Raw genomic sequence first — 15,080 nt, forward strand, 5'->3', positions numbered from 1 at the left:
TTTGTGTGTGTTTTTTTTTCACCAAGAAGTACGTATACGAAACATTTACTTCTATTACAAACGGGGCAGTACATAACTATATTGAAAATTCAACCAAAAAACACGTTGAACGCAAAACAACAACAACAACAACAACAAAAAAAACACCAAAAAACAAAAAAAAAAAAAAACCAACAAAAACCAGTTATTCCTTAAAAAATGATTTGTAGCAATTCAAACTTTACATAGATATTCAGTCGAAAAATTCGTACTTGCATGAACTTTACCTTACTGTGTATAACTAGCTTATCTACGCATCAAGATCATTACAAAAATATACTCTGGCAAAAATGACGGTATCAATTGCCACAACTTGTAACTAATGCAACATAGTATACACGGAATATCACTGCGGTCATGTATAAGCCGTGATATAGTCACATGCCAAATGAATTTTATTTTAGTTAAGTTGTTATCAATATATAAATTTGTGAAGTTGTGTACTATACCATTATTCGACAATTTACATGCTGATAATTCTCTGTTACAATTACTAATACGCCTATCCAGTAATTCAATGGCCAGATTCATTTTGTTGACTTTTTTCTAGGAATCTACATTATCTAGGATGGTTTTCTACGGTGTTCCTTTTAGACAATCGTGACTTTTTATCTAATACTAAACCGAAATGCACGATGGTACGATGACGAAAACGCGATGGCGCGATGGCACGACGATGAAACAACGATGGTAAGATGGTGAAAACGCGATGGCACGATGATGAGATCGCGATGGTGCGATGGTACGATGGTTAAATGTCGATGTAATATCGCGTTTTCATCATCGTACCATCGCGTTTTCACCATCGTATCATCGTACCATCGCGTTTTCATCAACGTACCATCGCGTTTTCATCATCGTGTCATCGCGTTTTCGTCATCGTACCATCGCGTTATCACCATCGTACCATCGCGTTATCACCAGCGTACCATCGCATTTCCACCATCGTGCCATCGCCTTCCGGTGGTCATGCGCAGTGGTACAGTATATGTGTCAGTAAAATACCGGCTTGATACAATCTCATTTTCACATTGCACTATGTACCTTCTACATCCTGACAAGAATAAGCTGAGTTTGAATAATACCATGTGACTATTACACCCAGCTTTTAATTTATTTTCATGCATACATAAAATACAAAGGACGTGGCCTTGAAGAGTTTACAGTTGTAATAAACTGAACACTGAACATTTTTAAAACATTTTGCAAAACAGCAGAATCTTAATGGTAAATTTCGTCTCACAAAATACATTGAGATACATTCTATTCTATCTATTTTTGACAAAAATACAAGTGTACGGAACTACGTATTTGAAAACGCGATGGTACGATGGTGAAAACGCGGTGGTACGATGGTGACACCACGAGGGTACGATGATGATAATGCGATTGCACGATGGTGAAAACGCGATGGTACGATGGAGAAAACGCGGTGGTACGATGGTGAAACCACGATGGTATGATGATGATAACGCGATGGCACGATGATGAAAACGCGACGGCACGATGGTACGCTGATGAAAACGCAATGGCACGATGGTGCGATGGTGAAAACGCGATGGTACGATGATGAATACGCGTTATTACATCGACATTTCACCATCGTACCATCGCACCATCGCGATTTCATCATCGTGTCATCGCGTTTTCACCATCGTACCATCGTTGTTTCATCATCATGCCATCGCGCCATCGCGTTTTCGTCATCGTACCATCATGCATCGCGGTTAAGTATTAAAAAAAGAGTCACGATTGTCCAAACGGAAAACCGTAGTTTTTAATCTGAAAACATCATGAGCCTGTTGGCACACATACCCTCTTAACATATTTATTTCTGTTTTCTTTGGGGTATGAAATGGTGTCCTCTGGTGCATTTATTAGTGGGTGTACTCCCCTCATTTTAGTGGGGTCAGGGGTCTCTGCCCTGGAAATCTTTGAAATACAGACATAAAATGGTTGCTTCCAGTGCAGTTTTTGGTCAAATATAGATCTAATAATGGAGGGGTTACTCCGTACTCCTCTCTTGATGTTGACGGGGGGGGGGGGGGGCAGGGGGCTCCCCACCCCTTGAAAATTTTGAAATACAGGTATGAAATGGTGGCCTCTGGTGCGTGCTGGGTGCGAATTTTGAGAAACAATTATTCCTTTACCAAAATAGTAGGGTGCATCTTTGATGAATAATATGAGTAGGCCTATAGGTCACTTCTCAGCCAACTGGAGGGGGCACGGGCCCCCTCAATCCGGCCCTGGATCCTGGCCTGCGGAATCTCCTGAAACTTCAGAACTTATGTTGACAGCCATCATTAGGTTTTCGTGTTGTTGTTTCTACGCCTGGTTTTACGTCACACTGACACAATTTAGGTCATAATGGGGACTTTCCAACAATCACTTTACAGGTAAGAAGTAAAAATTTCAAATTTATAAATGTAACGCACCAGGGCCGGTTCCAGAAATTTTTGACTGGGGGTGGGGGGGGGGGGGGTAAGTCAAGGGGTATCAGGGGTAATCCCCTGGATTTTTTTAAGTACATGTATAAAATGTTGTCCTTTAGTGTATTTATAGATGAATGTACTTTCCCTCATATAAGGGGGGTCAGGCCCCCCACCCCCTTGAAAATGTTTGAAATATAGGTATAAAATGGTGGCCTTTGGTGCATTTAAGGTCTTAATTTTGAGGCGACAGAGGGGTTATGAGGACAGGGGGTCAGGGGGCTCTCCCCCGGAAAGTTTGATAATTATACAGGTATGAAATGGTGACCTCTGATGCGTCTCTGGGTGTAAATTTTGAGAAATAATTATTCCTTTGCCACAATACTAGTAGTAGGGTCACTAGGGTGAATCTTTGATGAGTATGTGTCACTTCTTAGCCAAGTGGGGGTTTGGGGGGGGGGGGGCACGGGCCCCCTCGGCCCGGCCTTGGATCATGGCCTGCGCACCTTCCGTAACCGGTAACGTCATAGTTGTTTGTTTTTGTCGGTTTCTTTTAAAGTAGTGTAGATCTATCGATATGTTATAAAGGAAATAAATTAACTATTTTTTTTTAAGATTTAGGTCTGGGCTCAAACTTAAAGCAAACTGAATCATTCTCGCCTTTGATTTAAATTTTATCCACGTAGTTAGACTGGCACAGTCGACAGCTAATTTGCTTTATCCTCTTTAAATTCGGGACTCAGTTAGCTTCCATATTTACTTAATCAATTGTCGTTGGGGTAGCTATGCGTAACAAGCCGACATGTGCCGCCTATGCTCTTGATCGCTCGAGATATTTAGTGACGTCATAGATCTATATTGTATGACATAATTGGAATTTAGCGTTTGAAAAGTTATTGTGTCATGGCGAGCTTGTTAAATGTGTAGAAGGCTATATTCTATGGAGGCTGAAGCAATTGACGTTTTTGTATTGTACAGGTTCTTCCTGGATTATGCATTTGGAAAATACTGTGATTAAAGATATTGTTTCAAATGCATAGTTCAGTTATTTGCCTGAAATTCTTCGAAAGACTGCCGCAGATTGACTGGATCAATTTTCGGATGATGGATTTTCAATGTATGAAGATAAAACTTTGAAAATTGTGCATTGAACTGGACATCGTTTGGAAGGATTTAAGGATAAATCGAATAATGAAATTATAAAGGAATTTATAACTGAATAGATCTACATTATTACTTAACGACCGGATTCTTTCGTGCAAAGTAGATCTAAGTTCTTTTTCTATTTTTCATTTTTACATTTTTCAAAATTTTGTTTGTACTGTATACTACGGATCTAAATTGTAAATTCTATTTCAAAGTTCAAACCCATTCTGTTTCTCACGGGAGGAAAAATAGCTAAGTGTAAAAAATAAGTGTGAAACATCCCCACGGAATAACACGTGAAATTTCCCGAAAATCTCCAAAATAGAGAATATTTGGCAATGGCGACCAGAAATAAACAACAGTGAATTCCCATAGAGAAAATGAAATTTAGTCGCACGGGAAAACCAGACGATTGTTTAAAAAATCCTTGAAATTCTCGAGGGTGACTTTTTTTTTTATTCACAGAAACATGTTTTATGTTCTTTGATCCCGTTTCATTTCTTCATATCAGCCCAAAGTTGAGGTCCAAAATTAGGTGGGACAGACTATAGTAACGTTAAATAGGTAGTGTACATCAAAACATACTATGCTACTACATGTTTTCAACTTCTGGATACAATTTTTCGAAGATAATGCCATAAAAGAGGTAGTACAGCAGGAATATAATTTTCAATGCATGATTGAGAATAACAAAAAGCTAAGTGTACTTAGATTAACCAATTACCAGTAAATAATGTAAAAATGAAGTGCGTGTTTGTAGTCTAAAGTGGTTATACATGTAAACAGCTGTGTGTAGTTCTAGGTGGGTTTTGAACATATGATAAGCAGCGAAAAAATATTATTATCAATCCAGATCCAAGATTGATAATAGCAAAAAGGTAAGTTTACTAATTAAACCCATTAACAATAAGTAATTTAGAAATAAAGTGAGAACTTGTACTCTAAAGTAATCATACAAGTTCACAAATCTAAAGTAATCATACATGTATACAGTTGTGTGCAGTACAAGGTAGATTTTTAACACAATATGAGCAGCGAAAAATATTTTATCAATACATGATTGAGAATGGTAAGAAGGTAAGTATACTGGTTAAACCATTAACAATAAACAATGTAGAAATATAGTGCGTGTTTGTAGTCTAAAGAAGTCGTACATGTATACAGCTATGTACAGTACTAGGTAGGTTCAACACATGATATTTCTATCAGTGCATGATTGAGAATATAAAACAGATGAATAAACTGGTTAGACATATTAACAATAAGTAATGTAGAAATATAGCACGTGTTTGTAGTCTAAAGTAGTCATACATGTATGCAAATGTGTGTTGTACTAGGTAAGTTCATAACACATGGTAAGCGGAGAAACTATTTTTATGAATGACAAGGAGATAAGAGTACTGGCTAACCCAATTAACAATAAGTTATGTAGAAATATAGTGCGTGCTTGTAGTCTAAAGTAGTCATACATGTATACAGCTGTGTGGTGTACTAGGTAAGTTCAAAACACATGATAAGCGTAGAAACTATTTTTATCAATTACAACACCGCCATATGACATGTTAGCACCGTAAAATGACATGTTATCAGCACCGAATGGGAAGTTAGCACTGCCGAATGACAAGGTAGCACCGCCGAATGACATGTTAACACCGCTGAATGACAAGATTGCACTGTCTAATGACAAGTTAACACCGCCGATTGACTAGTTAGCACCGCCAAATGACCAGTCAGAACTGAGAAATGACATGTTAACACCGCCGAATGACAAGTACTAGTAAGCACCCCTGAATGATAAGTTAGCACCGCCGAATAACATGTTAGCACTGCCGAATGACAAGTTAGCACCTCCGAATGACAATAAGCACGGCCGAAAGACAAGCTAGCCCCGCTGAATTACATGTTAACACCGCCGAATAAAAAGTTAGCACCTCCAAACGACAAGGTAGAATCGCTGAATGACAAGTTAGCACCTCCGAATGAGAAGTAAGCACCGCCGAATTACAAGTTAGAACCGCCGAATGACAAGTCAGCACCGCTGAATGACATGTTAGCACTGACTAATGACAAATACTTAGTAAGCACCGCCGATTGACAAGTTAGCAACGACGAATGATAAGTCTCTACCGGCAAATGACAAGTTCGCGGCGCCAAATGACCAGTTAGAACTGCCGAATGACATATAATATGTTAACACCGTAAAATGACATGTTAGCAGCACCGAATGGGAAGTTAGCACCGCTGAATGACAAAACAGCACCGCCGAATGACAAGCTAGCACCGCCAAATGACATTTCAACCCAGCTGAATAACAAGTCAGGACCGGCTAAAGTCAAGTTAGCTACGCAGAATAACAAGTTCTCACTGCCGAATGACAAGGTAGCACCGCCGAATGACATGTGAACACCGCTGAATGACAAGTTTGCACCGCGGCAAGTGACAAGTTAACACCGCCGATTGACAAGTTAGCACCGCCAAATGACCAGTTAGAACTGAAAAATGACATGTTAACACCGCCGAATGACAAGTAATCACCGCTGAATGATAAGTTAGCACCGCCGAATAACATGTTAGCACCACTGAATAACAAGAAAGCACCGCTGAATGACAAATAAGCACTGCCGAATGACAAGGTAGCACAGCCCAATGACAATAAGCACGGCTAAAAAAAGTAGCCCGCTGAATTGCATGTTAAAACGCCAAATAAAATTAGCACGCGAATGACAAGTTAGCACCGCCGAATGATAAGTTTGCAAGGAATAATAACAAGCTCCGCGAATGAATTTAGCATTGCAGAATGACAAGTCAACAAAGTCCAATGACAAGTAACAACCGCCGAGACAAGTTTGCATTGCCGCATGAGAAGTGCACCTCCGAATGACAGTTTGCACCTCAAATACAAATCAGACCGCGAATGTCAGTCAAGTTAGCACTGCCGAATGTCAAGTTAGCACTGCCGAATGACAGTTAGCACCGCAATGACACGCTAGCACTGCCGAATGCAAGTTAGCTCGCCGAATGACAGTTAGCATTGCAGAATGACAAGTCACAAGACGAATGACAAGTAACAACCGCCGAATGACAAGTTGCATTACGAATGAGAGCTATCACCTCCGAATGACAAGTTGCACCGCCGAATGTCAAGTTAGCAGCGAATGACACGTTAGCACTGCAAATGACAAGTTATACCGCCGAATGACAAGTTAGCATGCCAAATACAATTAGCACGCCGAGTAAACAAGTTAGCCCGCCAATGATAAGTTCAACGCCGAATGAAAGTTAGCTCTACCAAATGACAAGTTAGCATCGCCAAAGGACAAGTAAGCCACTCCGAATGACAAGTTAGCACCGTTAAATGATAAGTAAGCACTGCAAAATGACAAGTTAAAACCGCCGAATGACATGTTAGCACTGTCGAATGACAAGTTAGCACCGCCGCATGACAAATTAGCTCCGCCGAATGACAAGTTAGCTCCGCCGAATGACAAGTAAGCATTGCAGAATGACAAGTCAACACAGTCGAATGACAAGTAACAACCGCCGAATGACAAATTTGCATTGCCGAATGAGAAGCTAGCATCTCCGAATGACAAGTTTGCACCTCCAAATGACAAGTCAGCACCGCCGAATGACAAGTTAGCACTGCCGAAGGACAAGTTAGCACTGCCAAATGACAAGTTAGTACCACTGAGTGACAAGTTAGCACTGCAAGATGACAAGTTAGAACCGCCAAATGACAAGTTAGCACCTGAAAATGACAAGTAAGAAAAACCGAATGACAAGTTAGTACTGCCGAATGACAAGTTAGCACTGCGGAATTACAAAACATCACCCCCGAATGACAAGTTAGCACCGCAGAATGACAAGTTAGCACTGCAAATTGACATGTTGGCTCCGCCAAATGAGTAGTAAGCACCGCGGAAAGACAAATAAGCACTGCCGAATGACAAGGTAGCACAGCCCAATGACAATAAGCACGGCTAAAAAACAAGCTAGCCCCGCTGAATTGCATGTTAAAACCGCCAAATAAAAAGTTAGCACCGCCGAATGACAAGTTAGCACCGCCGAATGATAAGTTTGCAAAGGCGAATAAATAACAAGCTCCGCCGAATGACAAGTTAGCATTGCAGAATGACAAGTCAACAAAGTCCAATGACAAGTAACAACCGCCGAATGACAAGTTTGCATTGCCGCATGAGAAGCTAGCACCTCCGAATGACAAGTTTGCACCTCCAAATGACAAATCAGCACCGCCGAATGTCAGTCAAGTTAGCACTGCCGAATGTCAAGTTAGCACTGCCGAATGACAAGTTAGCACCGCCAAATGACACGCTAGCACTGCCGAATTGCAAGTTAGCTCCGCCGAATGACAAGTTAGCATTGCAGAATGACAAGTCACACAGACGAATGACAAGTAACAACCGCCGAATGACAAGTTTGCATTACCGAATGAGAAGCTATCACCTCCGAATGACAAGTTTGCACCGCCGAATGTCAAGTTAGCACTGCCGAATGACACGTTAGCACTGTCAAATGACAAGTTAATACCGCCGAGTGACAAGTTAGCATTGCCAAATAACAAGTTAGCACCGCCGAGTAACAAGTTAGCACCGCCAAATGATAAGTCTGCAACGCCGAATGACAAGTTAGCTCTACCAAATGACAAGTTAGCATCGCCAAAGGACAAGTAAGCCACTCCGAATGACAAGTTAGCACCGTTAAATGATAAGTAAGCACTGCAAAATGACAAGTTAAAACCGCCGAATGACATGTTAGCACTGTCGAATGACAAGTTAGCACCGCCGCATGACAAATTAGCTCCGCCGAATGACAAGTTAGCTCCGCCGAATGACAAGTAAGCATTGCAGAATGACAAGTCAACACAGTCGAATGACAAGTAACAACCGCCGAATGACAAATTTGCATTGCCGAATGAGAAGCTAGCATCTCCGAATGACAAGTTTGCACCTCCAAATGACAAGTCAGCACCGCCGAATGACAAGTTAGCACTGCCGAAGGACAAGTTAGCACTGCCAAATGACAAGTTAGTACCACTGAGTGACAAGTTAGCACTGCAAGATGACAAGTTAGAACCGCCAAATGACAAGTTAGCACCTGAAAATGACAAGTAAGAAAAACCGAATGACAAGTTAGTACTGCCGAATGACAAGTTAGCACTGCGGAATTACAAAACATCACCCCCGAATGACAAGTTAGCACCGCAGAATGACAAGTTAGCACTGCAAATTGACATGTTGGCTCCGCCAAATGAGTAGTAAGCACCGCGGAAAGACAAGTCAGCACCGCCGAATGACAAGTTATCACCGTCAAGTGACAAGTTAGCAATGCCGAATGACAAGCTAGCACCGCCGAATGACACGTTAGCACCGCTAAATGACATGTTAGCACTGCTGAATGACACTTTAGCATGGCCGAATGACAAGTTAGCACCGCAGAATGACAAGTTAGCACTGTAAATTGACAAGTTGGCACCGCGGAAAGACAAGTCAGCACCACCGAATGACAAGGTATCACCGCCAAGTGACAAGTTAACACCACTGAATGACAAGTTAGTACTACCGAATGACAAGTTAGCACCGCCGAATGACCAGATAGTAACGCCGAATGACAAGTTTACACCGCCGAGTGTCAAGTTATCACCACCGAAAGGCAAGTTATCACCGCCGAATGACAAGGTAGCATCACCGGATGAGAAGTTAGCAATTCCGAATGAGAAGTAAGCACCACCGGATAAGAATTTAGCAGCGCTAAATGACAAGCTAGCACAGACAAGGTAGCGCCTCCCAATGACAAGTTATCACCGCCGAATGGTAATTAGCACCGCCAAATGACAAGATGGCACCGCTGAATGACATGTTAACACCGCCGAATGGCAAGTTCACACTTTGTACTGCCGATTGACAAGTTAACACCGCCAAATAACAAGTTTGCACTGAGAAATAGCATGTTAACACATCTGAATGACAACTAATCACCGCTGAATGACAAGCTAGCACAGCAGAATAACAAGTTGGCACCAACAAATGACAAGTAAGCACCGCAAAGTGACAAGGCAGCGCCTCCCAATGACAAGTTATCACCGCCGAATGGTAATTAGCACCGCCCAATGACAAGATGGCACCCCTGAATGACATGTTAACACCGCTAAATGACAAGGGAAGAACCGCCATATGACAAGTTAGCTACGCGGAATGGCAAGTTCGCACTGCCGAATGACAAATTAGTACTGCCGAATGACAAGTTAACACCGCCCAACAACAAGTTAGCACTGAGAAATGACATGTTAACACCACCGAATTAATTACAACTAAGCACCGCTGAATGACAAGTTAGCACCGACGAATGTCAAGTTGGCACCGACAAATGACAAGTAAGCACCGTCAAGTGACAAGTTAGCACCTCCCAATGAAAAGTTAGCACCACCGAATGATAATTAGCACCACCGAATGAGAAGCTGGAACTGCTGAATGACATGTTAGCACTGAGAAATGACATGTTAACACCGCCAAATGACAAGTTAGCATTGCCAAATGGCAAGCTATCACGCCGAATGAAAATTTAGCGCACTGCCAAATGAGAATTGAACTACGCCGAATGACATGTTCGCATTGCCAAATGACAAGTTACACCGCCGAATGACAAGATAGCATTTCCAAATGACAAGTTAGCACCGCGGAATGACAAGCTAGCACCGCCGAATGACAAGTTAGCACCTACAAATGACAAATTAGCACTGCCGAATGTAAAGTTAGCACCGCCAAATGACAAGTTAGCACCGATACATGAATGTTAACACCGCGGAATGACAAGTAAGCACCGCTGAATGATGGCAAGATGCTAAATGGCAAGCTATCACGCCGACTGAAAAGTTAGCACTGTCAAATGAGAATTTAACACCACCAAGTGACAAGTTTGCATTGCCAAATGACAAGTTAGCATTGCCAAATGACAAGCTTTCACCACCGAATGACCGGTTAGTACTGCCGGATGACAAGTTATCATTGCCAAAAGTCAAGTTAGTATTGCCAAATGACAAGTTAGGTTTTTGAATGACAAGTTAGCTTCGTCAAATGTCAAGTTAGCACCGCCGAGTAACAAGTTGCCAAGGGACAAGGTAGCACCGCTAAATGACAAGTAAGCACCTCAGAATGACAACTGGCTCCGTGGAATGACAACCTTGAACCGCTGAATGACATTTTAACACCACCGAATGACATGTAAGTACTGCCGAATGACATGATAGCATCGCCAAATGACAAGTTAGCATTCAGAAATTACATGTTAGCACTGAGAAATGACATGTTAACATCGCCGAATGACAAGTTAGTATTGCCAAATGGCAGGCTATCATGCCGAATGAAAAGTTAGCACTGCCAAATGAGAATTTAACACAACCGGAAGACAAGTTCGCATTGCCTAATGACAAGTTTGCATTGCCAAATGACAAGTTTACACTGCCTAATGACAACTTAACACCGCCGAACGACAAGTTCGCATTGCCAAATGACAAGTCAGCATTGCCTAATGACAAACTGTCACCACCGAGTATCAAGCTAGCACTGCCGAATGACAATTTAGTACCGCCGAATGACCAGTTGGCACTGACAAATGACATGTTAACACCCCCGAATTACAAGTAAGCACCTTCGAATGACAAGTTAGCACCACCTAATGACAATTAGCACTGTCGAATGAAAAGCTTGCACCACTGAATGACATTTAACATCGCCGAATGAAAAGTTCACACCGCCAAATGACAAGTTAGCACCGCCTAATGACAAGTTAGCTACGCCGAATGACAAATTGACACTACCGAATGACATGTAAATACTGCCGAATGACATGTTAGCACGGCCAAATGACAAGTTAGCACTCAGAAATGACATGTTAGCTCTGAGAAATGACATATTAACACCACCGAATGACACGTTAGCATTGCCAAACGGCAAGCTATCACGTCGAATGAAAAGTTAGCACTGCCAGATGAGAATTTAACATTGCCGAATGAAAAGTTCGCATTGCCAGTTAAGAAGTTATCATTGCCTAATGTCAAGCTATCACCACCGAATGACAAGTTAGTACTGCCGAATGACAAATTAGCACTGCCGAATGACAAATTATCATTGCCGAAAGCCAAGTTAGCATTGCCAAATGACAAGTTAGCTTTTTGAATGACAAGTTAGGTCCGCAGAATGACAAGTTAGCACCACCGAATGACAAGATAGCACTGCCAAATGACAAGTTAGCACCGCCAAATGACAAGCTTTGACTACCGAATGACAAGTTAGCATTGCCGAATGAAAGGTTAGCCTTGCCGAATGACAAGTTAGCACTGTCAAATGACAAGTTAGCTCTGCCTAATGAAAATTTAGTACCGCCGAATGACAAGTTGGCACTGCCGAATGACAAGTTCGCACTGCCTAATGACAATTTAATACCGCCACAAGTTGGCACTGACAAATGTCATGTTAACACCACTGAATAAAAAGTTAGCACCGCTGAATGACAAGTTAGCACCGCCGAATGACAATTTAGCACCGCCGAATGACAAGTTAGAACCTCCAAATGACAAGCTAGCACCGTCGAATGACAACTTAGTACTGGCGACTGACAAGTTAACACCGCCTAAAGACAATTTAGTACCGCCGAATGACAAGTTAGCACTGACAAATGACATGTTAACACCGCCAAATGACATGTTAGTACCGTTGAATGACAAGTAAGCACTGTCGAATGACACGTAAGTACTACCGGATGACAAGTTAGTACTGCCGAATAAGAAGTTAGCACTGACAATGACATGATAACTCCGCGGAATGAGAAGCTAGCACTGTCAAGTGACAAGTTAGCACTGCCGAATGACAGGTTAATACCTCCAAATGGTAAGTTAGCTCCGCGGAATGAGAAGTCGCCGAATGACAAGTTAGCACCACCGAACGATAAGAAAGCAATGACAATGACATGTTAACGCCTCTGCCGAATGACAAGTTAGTAAAGCCAAATGACAAGTTGACACCGCCTAATGACAAATGACATATTAACACCAGCGAAAGACAAGTTAACATCGCCGAATGAAATGTTAATATTGCCGAATGACAATTTAGCACTGCCGAATGACAAGTTAAAACTGACAAATGACAAGTGAGCACTGCCTAATGACAATTTAATACCGCCGAATGACAAGTTGGCACTGCACTGCCAAATGACAAGTTAGCTCCGCCGAATGACAAGCAAGCACCGCCGAATTACAATTTAGCAACGCCATGTGACAAGTTACCACTGTCAAATGACAACTAAGTACTGCCGATTGACAAGTTAACACCGCCAAATGACAAGTTAGCACTGAGAAATGAGAAGTTGGCACTGAGAAATGACATGTTAACACAACCGAATGACAAGTAAGCTCCGCCGACTGACAAATTAGCACCGCCGACTGACAAGCAGGCACCACTGAATGACATTTTAACACCGCCGAATGACAAGTAAGCACCGCCGAAGGATAAGGTAAAACCGCCGAATGACAAGTAAGCACCGCCGAATGACAAGTTGGAACTGCAGAATGACAAGCTTTTTTTTTTTTTTTTTTGTTGGATTTAACTGACAAGTTAGCACTGACTAATGACAAGTTAGTATCGCCGAATGAAAGGTTGGCACTGAATAAGGGCATGTTAACACCGCCGAATTACAATTAAGCATCACTGAATGACAACTTAGCTGCACCGAATAACACGTTAGTACTGCCGAATGACAAGTTAGCTCCGCCTAATGACAAGTTAGCACCGCAAAATGACAAGTAAGCACCGCCGAATGACAAGTTAGCAACGCCGAATGACAAGTTAGCAACGCCGAATGACACGTTACTACTGCCGAATGACAAGTTAGCACCGCCGAATGAGAAGTTAGCTCCGCCGAATGACAAGTTAGCAACGCCGAATGACACGTAAGCAACGTGGAATGACAAGTTCGCTCTGCCGATTGACAAATAAGCTACGCCGAATGACAAGTTGGCAATGCTGAATGACAAGTTAGCACTGACGAATGACAAGGTAGCGCCGCCGAATGACAAGTTAGCACCGCCGAATGACAAGTAAGCAACGCCGAATGATAAGTTAGCACTGCCGAATGACAAGTAAGCAACGCCGAATTACAAGTTAGTACCGCCGAATGACAGGTTAGCAGTGCGAAATGGGAATTTAACACCGCCGAATGACAAGTTCACATTGCCAAATGACAAGTAAGCATTGGCAAATGGCAAGCTATCTCCATCGAATGTGAAGTAAGCACTGCCGAGTGAAATATTAGCACTGTCGAAATAAAAGTTATCATGGCCGAAAGCCAAGTTAGCATTGCAAAATGACAAGTTAGCTTTTTGAATGAAAAGTTAGCACCAATTGACCAGTTAGCACTATCGAATGACAAGTTAGCACCGCCGAATGACAAGTTAGCAACGCCGAATGACATGTTAGCACTGTCAAATGACAAGTTAACACTGTCTTATGACACTTTTGTACCGCCGAATGACAAGTTGGCACTGCCGAATGAATGTAAGCACTGCCTAATGACAATTTAGCACGCCGAATGACAAGTTAGCATTGTCAAATGACAAGTTAGCACTGCCTAATGACAATTTAGTACCGCCGAATGACAAGTTGACACTGCCGAATGACAAGTAAGCACTCCCTAATGAAAATTTAGCACCGCCGAATGACAAGTTGGCATTGAAAAATGACATGTTAACACCTCCAAATGACAAGTTAGCACCGCTGAGTGATAAATTAGCACTGCCGAATGACACGTAAGTACTGCCAAATGAGAAGTTAGTACCCCTTAATGACAAGTTAGCACTTACAAATGACATATTAACACCGCCGAATGACATGTTAATATTGCCGAATGACAAGATAACACCGCCGAATGATAAGTTAGCACTGTCTTATAACAATTTAATACCGCCGAATAACAAGTTGGCACTGCCGAATGACAAGTTAGCACTGCATAATAAGAATTTAGTACCGCCGAATGACAAGTTGGAGCTGACAAATGACAAGGTAAAAGCGTCGAATGACAAGTTAGTACCACCGAATTACACGTTATCACCGCCGAATGACAAGTAAGCTCTGTCAAATGACAAGTAAGCACTGCCTAATGACAATTAAGCACCGCCAAATGACAAGTTGGCACCGCCGAATGACAACTTAGCGCCGCCGAAAGACAAGTTAGCTCCGCCGAATAGTCTGCACCGCCAAATGACAAGTTAGCACTGCCAAATGACAAATGACGTGTTAACTCTTCCAAATGACAAGTTAGCACCGTAAAATGACATGTTAGCACCGCCGAATGACAAGTTAGCACCGCCGAATGGCACAAATGACAAGTTAGCTCCGCCAAATGTCAAGTTAGCACCGCCGAATGACAAGTTCGCATTGCCAAATAACAAGTTATCAC

The 15,080-nt window shown here is 42.2% G+C and overlaps 1 protein-coding gene across 1 annotated transcript; it reads right to left on the reverse strand.

The window, feature by feature from the left end:
* Positions 1-6,856: 6,856 nt before the first annotated feature.
* LOC128550635 (uncharacterized) lies at positions 6,857-10,873 on the reverse strand. The gene is made up of 4 exons (XM_053530022.1): positions 10,812-10,873; positions 8,814-9,394; positions 8,061-8,729; positions 6,857-7,362 (listed from the first exon to the last, which is right to left on the reverse strand). Exons 1-4 carry the CDS (start codon positions 10,871-10,873, stop codon positions 6,857-6,859), a joined length of 1,818 nt encoding a protein of 605 aa, XP_053385997.1.
* Between the last annotated feature and the right edge of the window lie 4,207 nt (positions 10,874-15,080).

This window comes from Mercenaria mercenaria, chromosome 1, assembly GCF_021730395.1.
Source record: "Mercenaria mercenaria strain notata chromosome 1, MADL_Memer_1, whole genome shotgun sequence".
Classification (NCBI taxonomy): domain Eukaryota; kingdom Metazoa; phylum Mollusca; class Bivalvia; order Venerida; family Veneridae; genus Mercenaria; species Mercenaria mercenaria.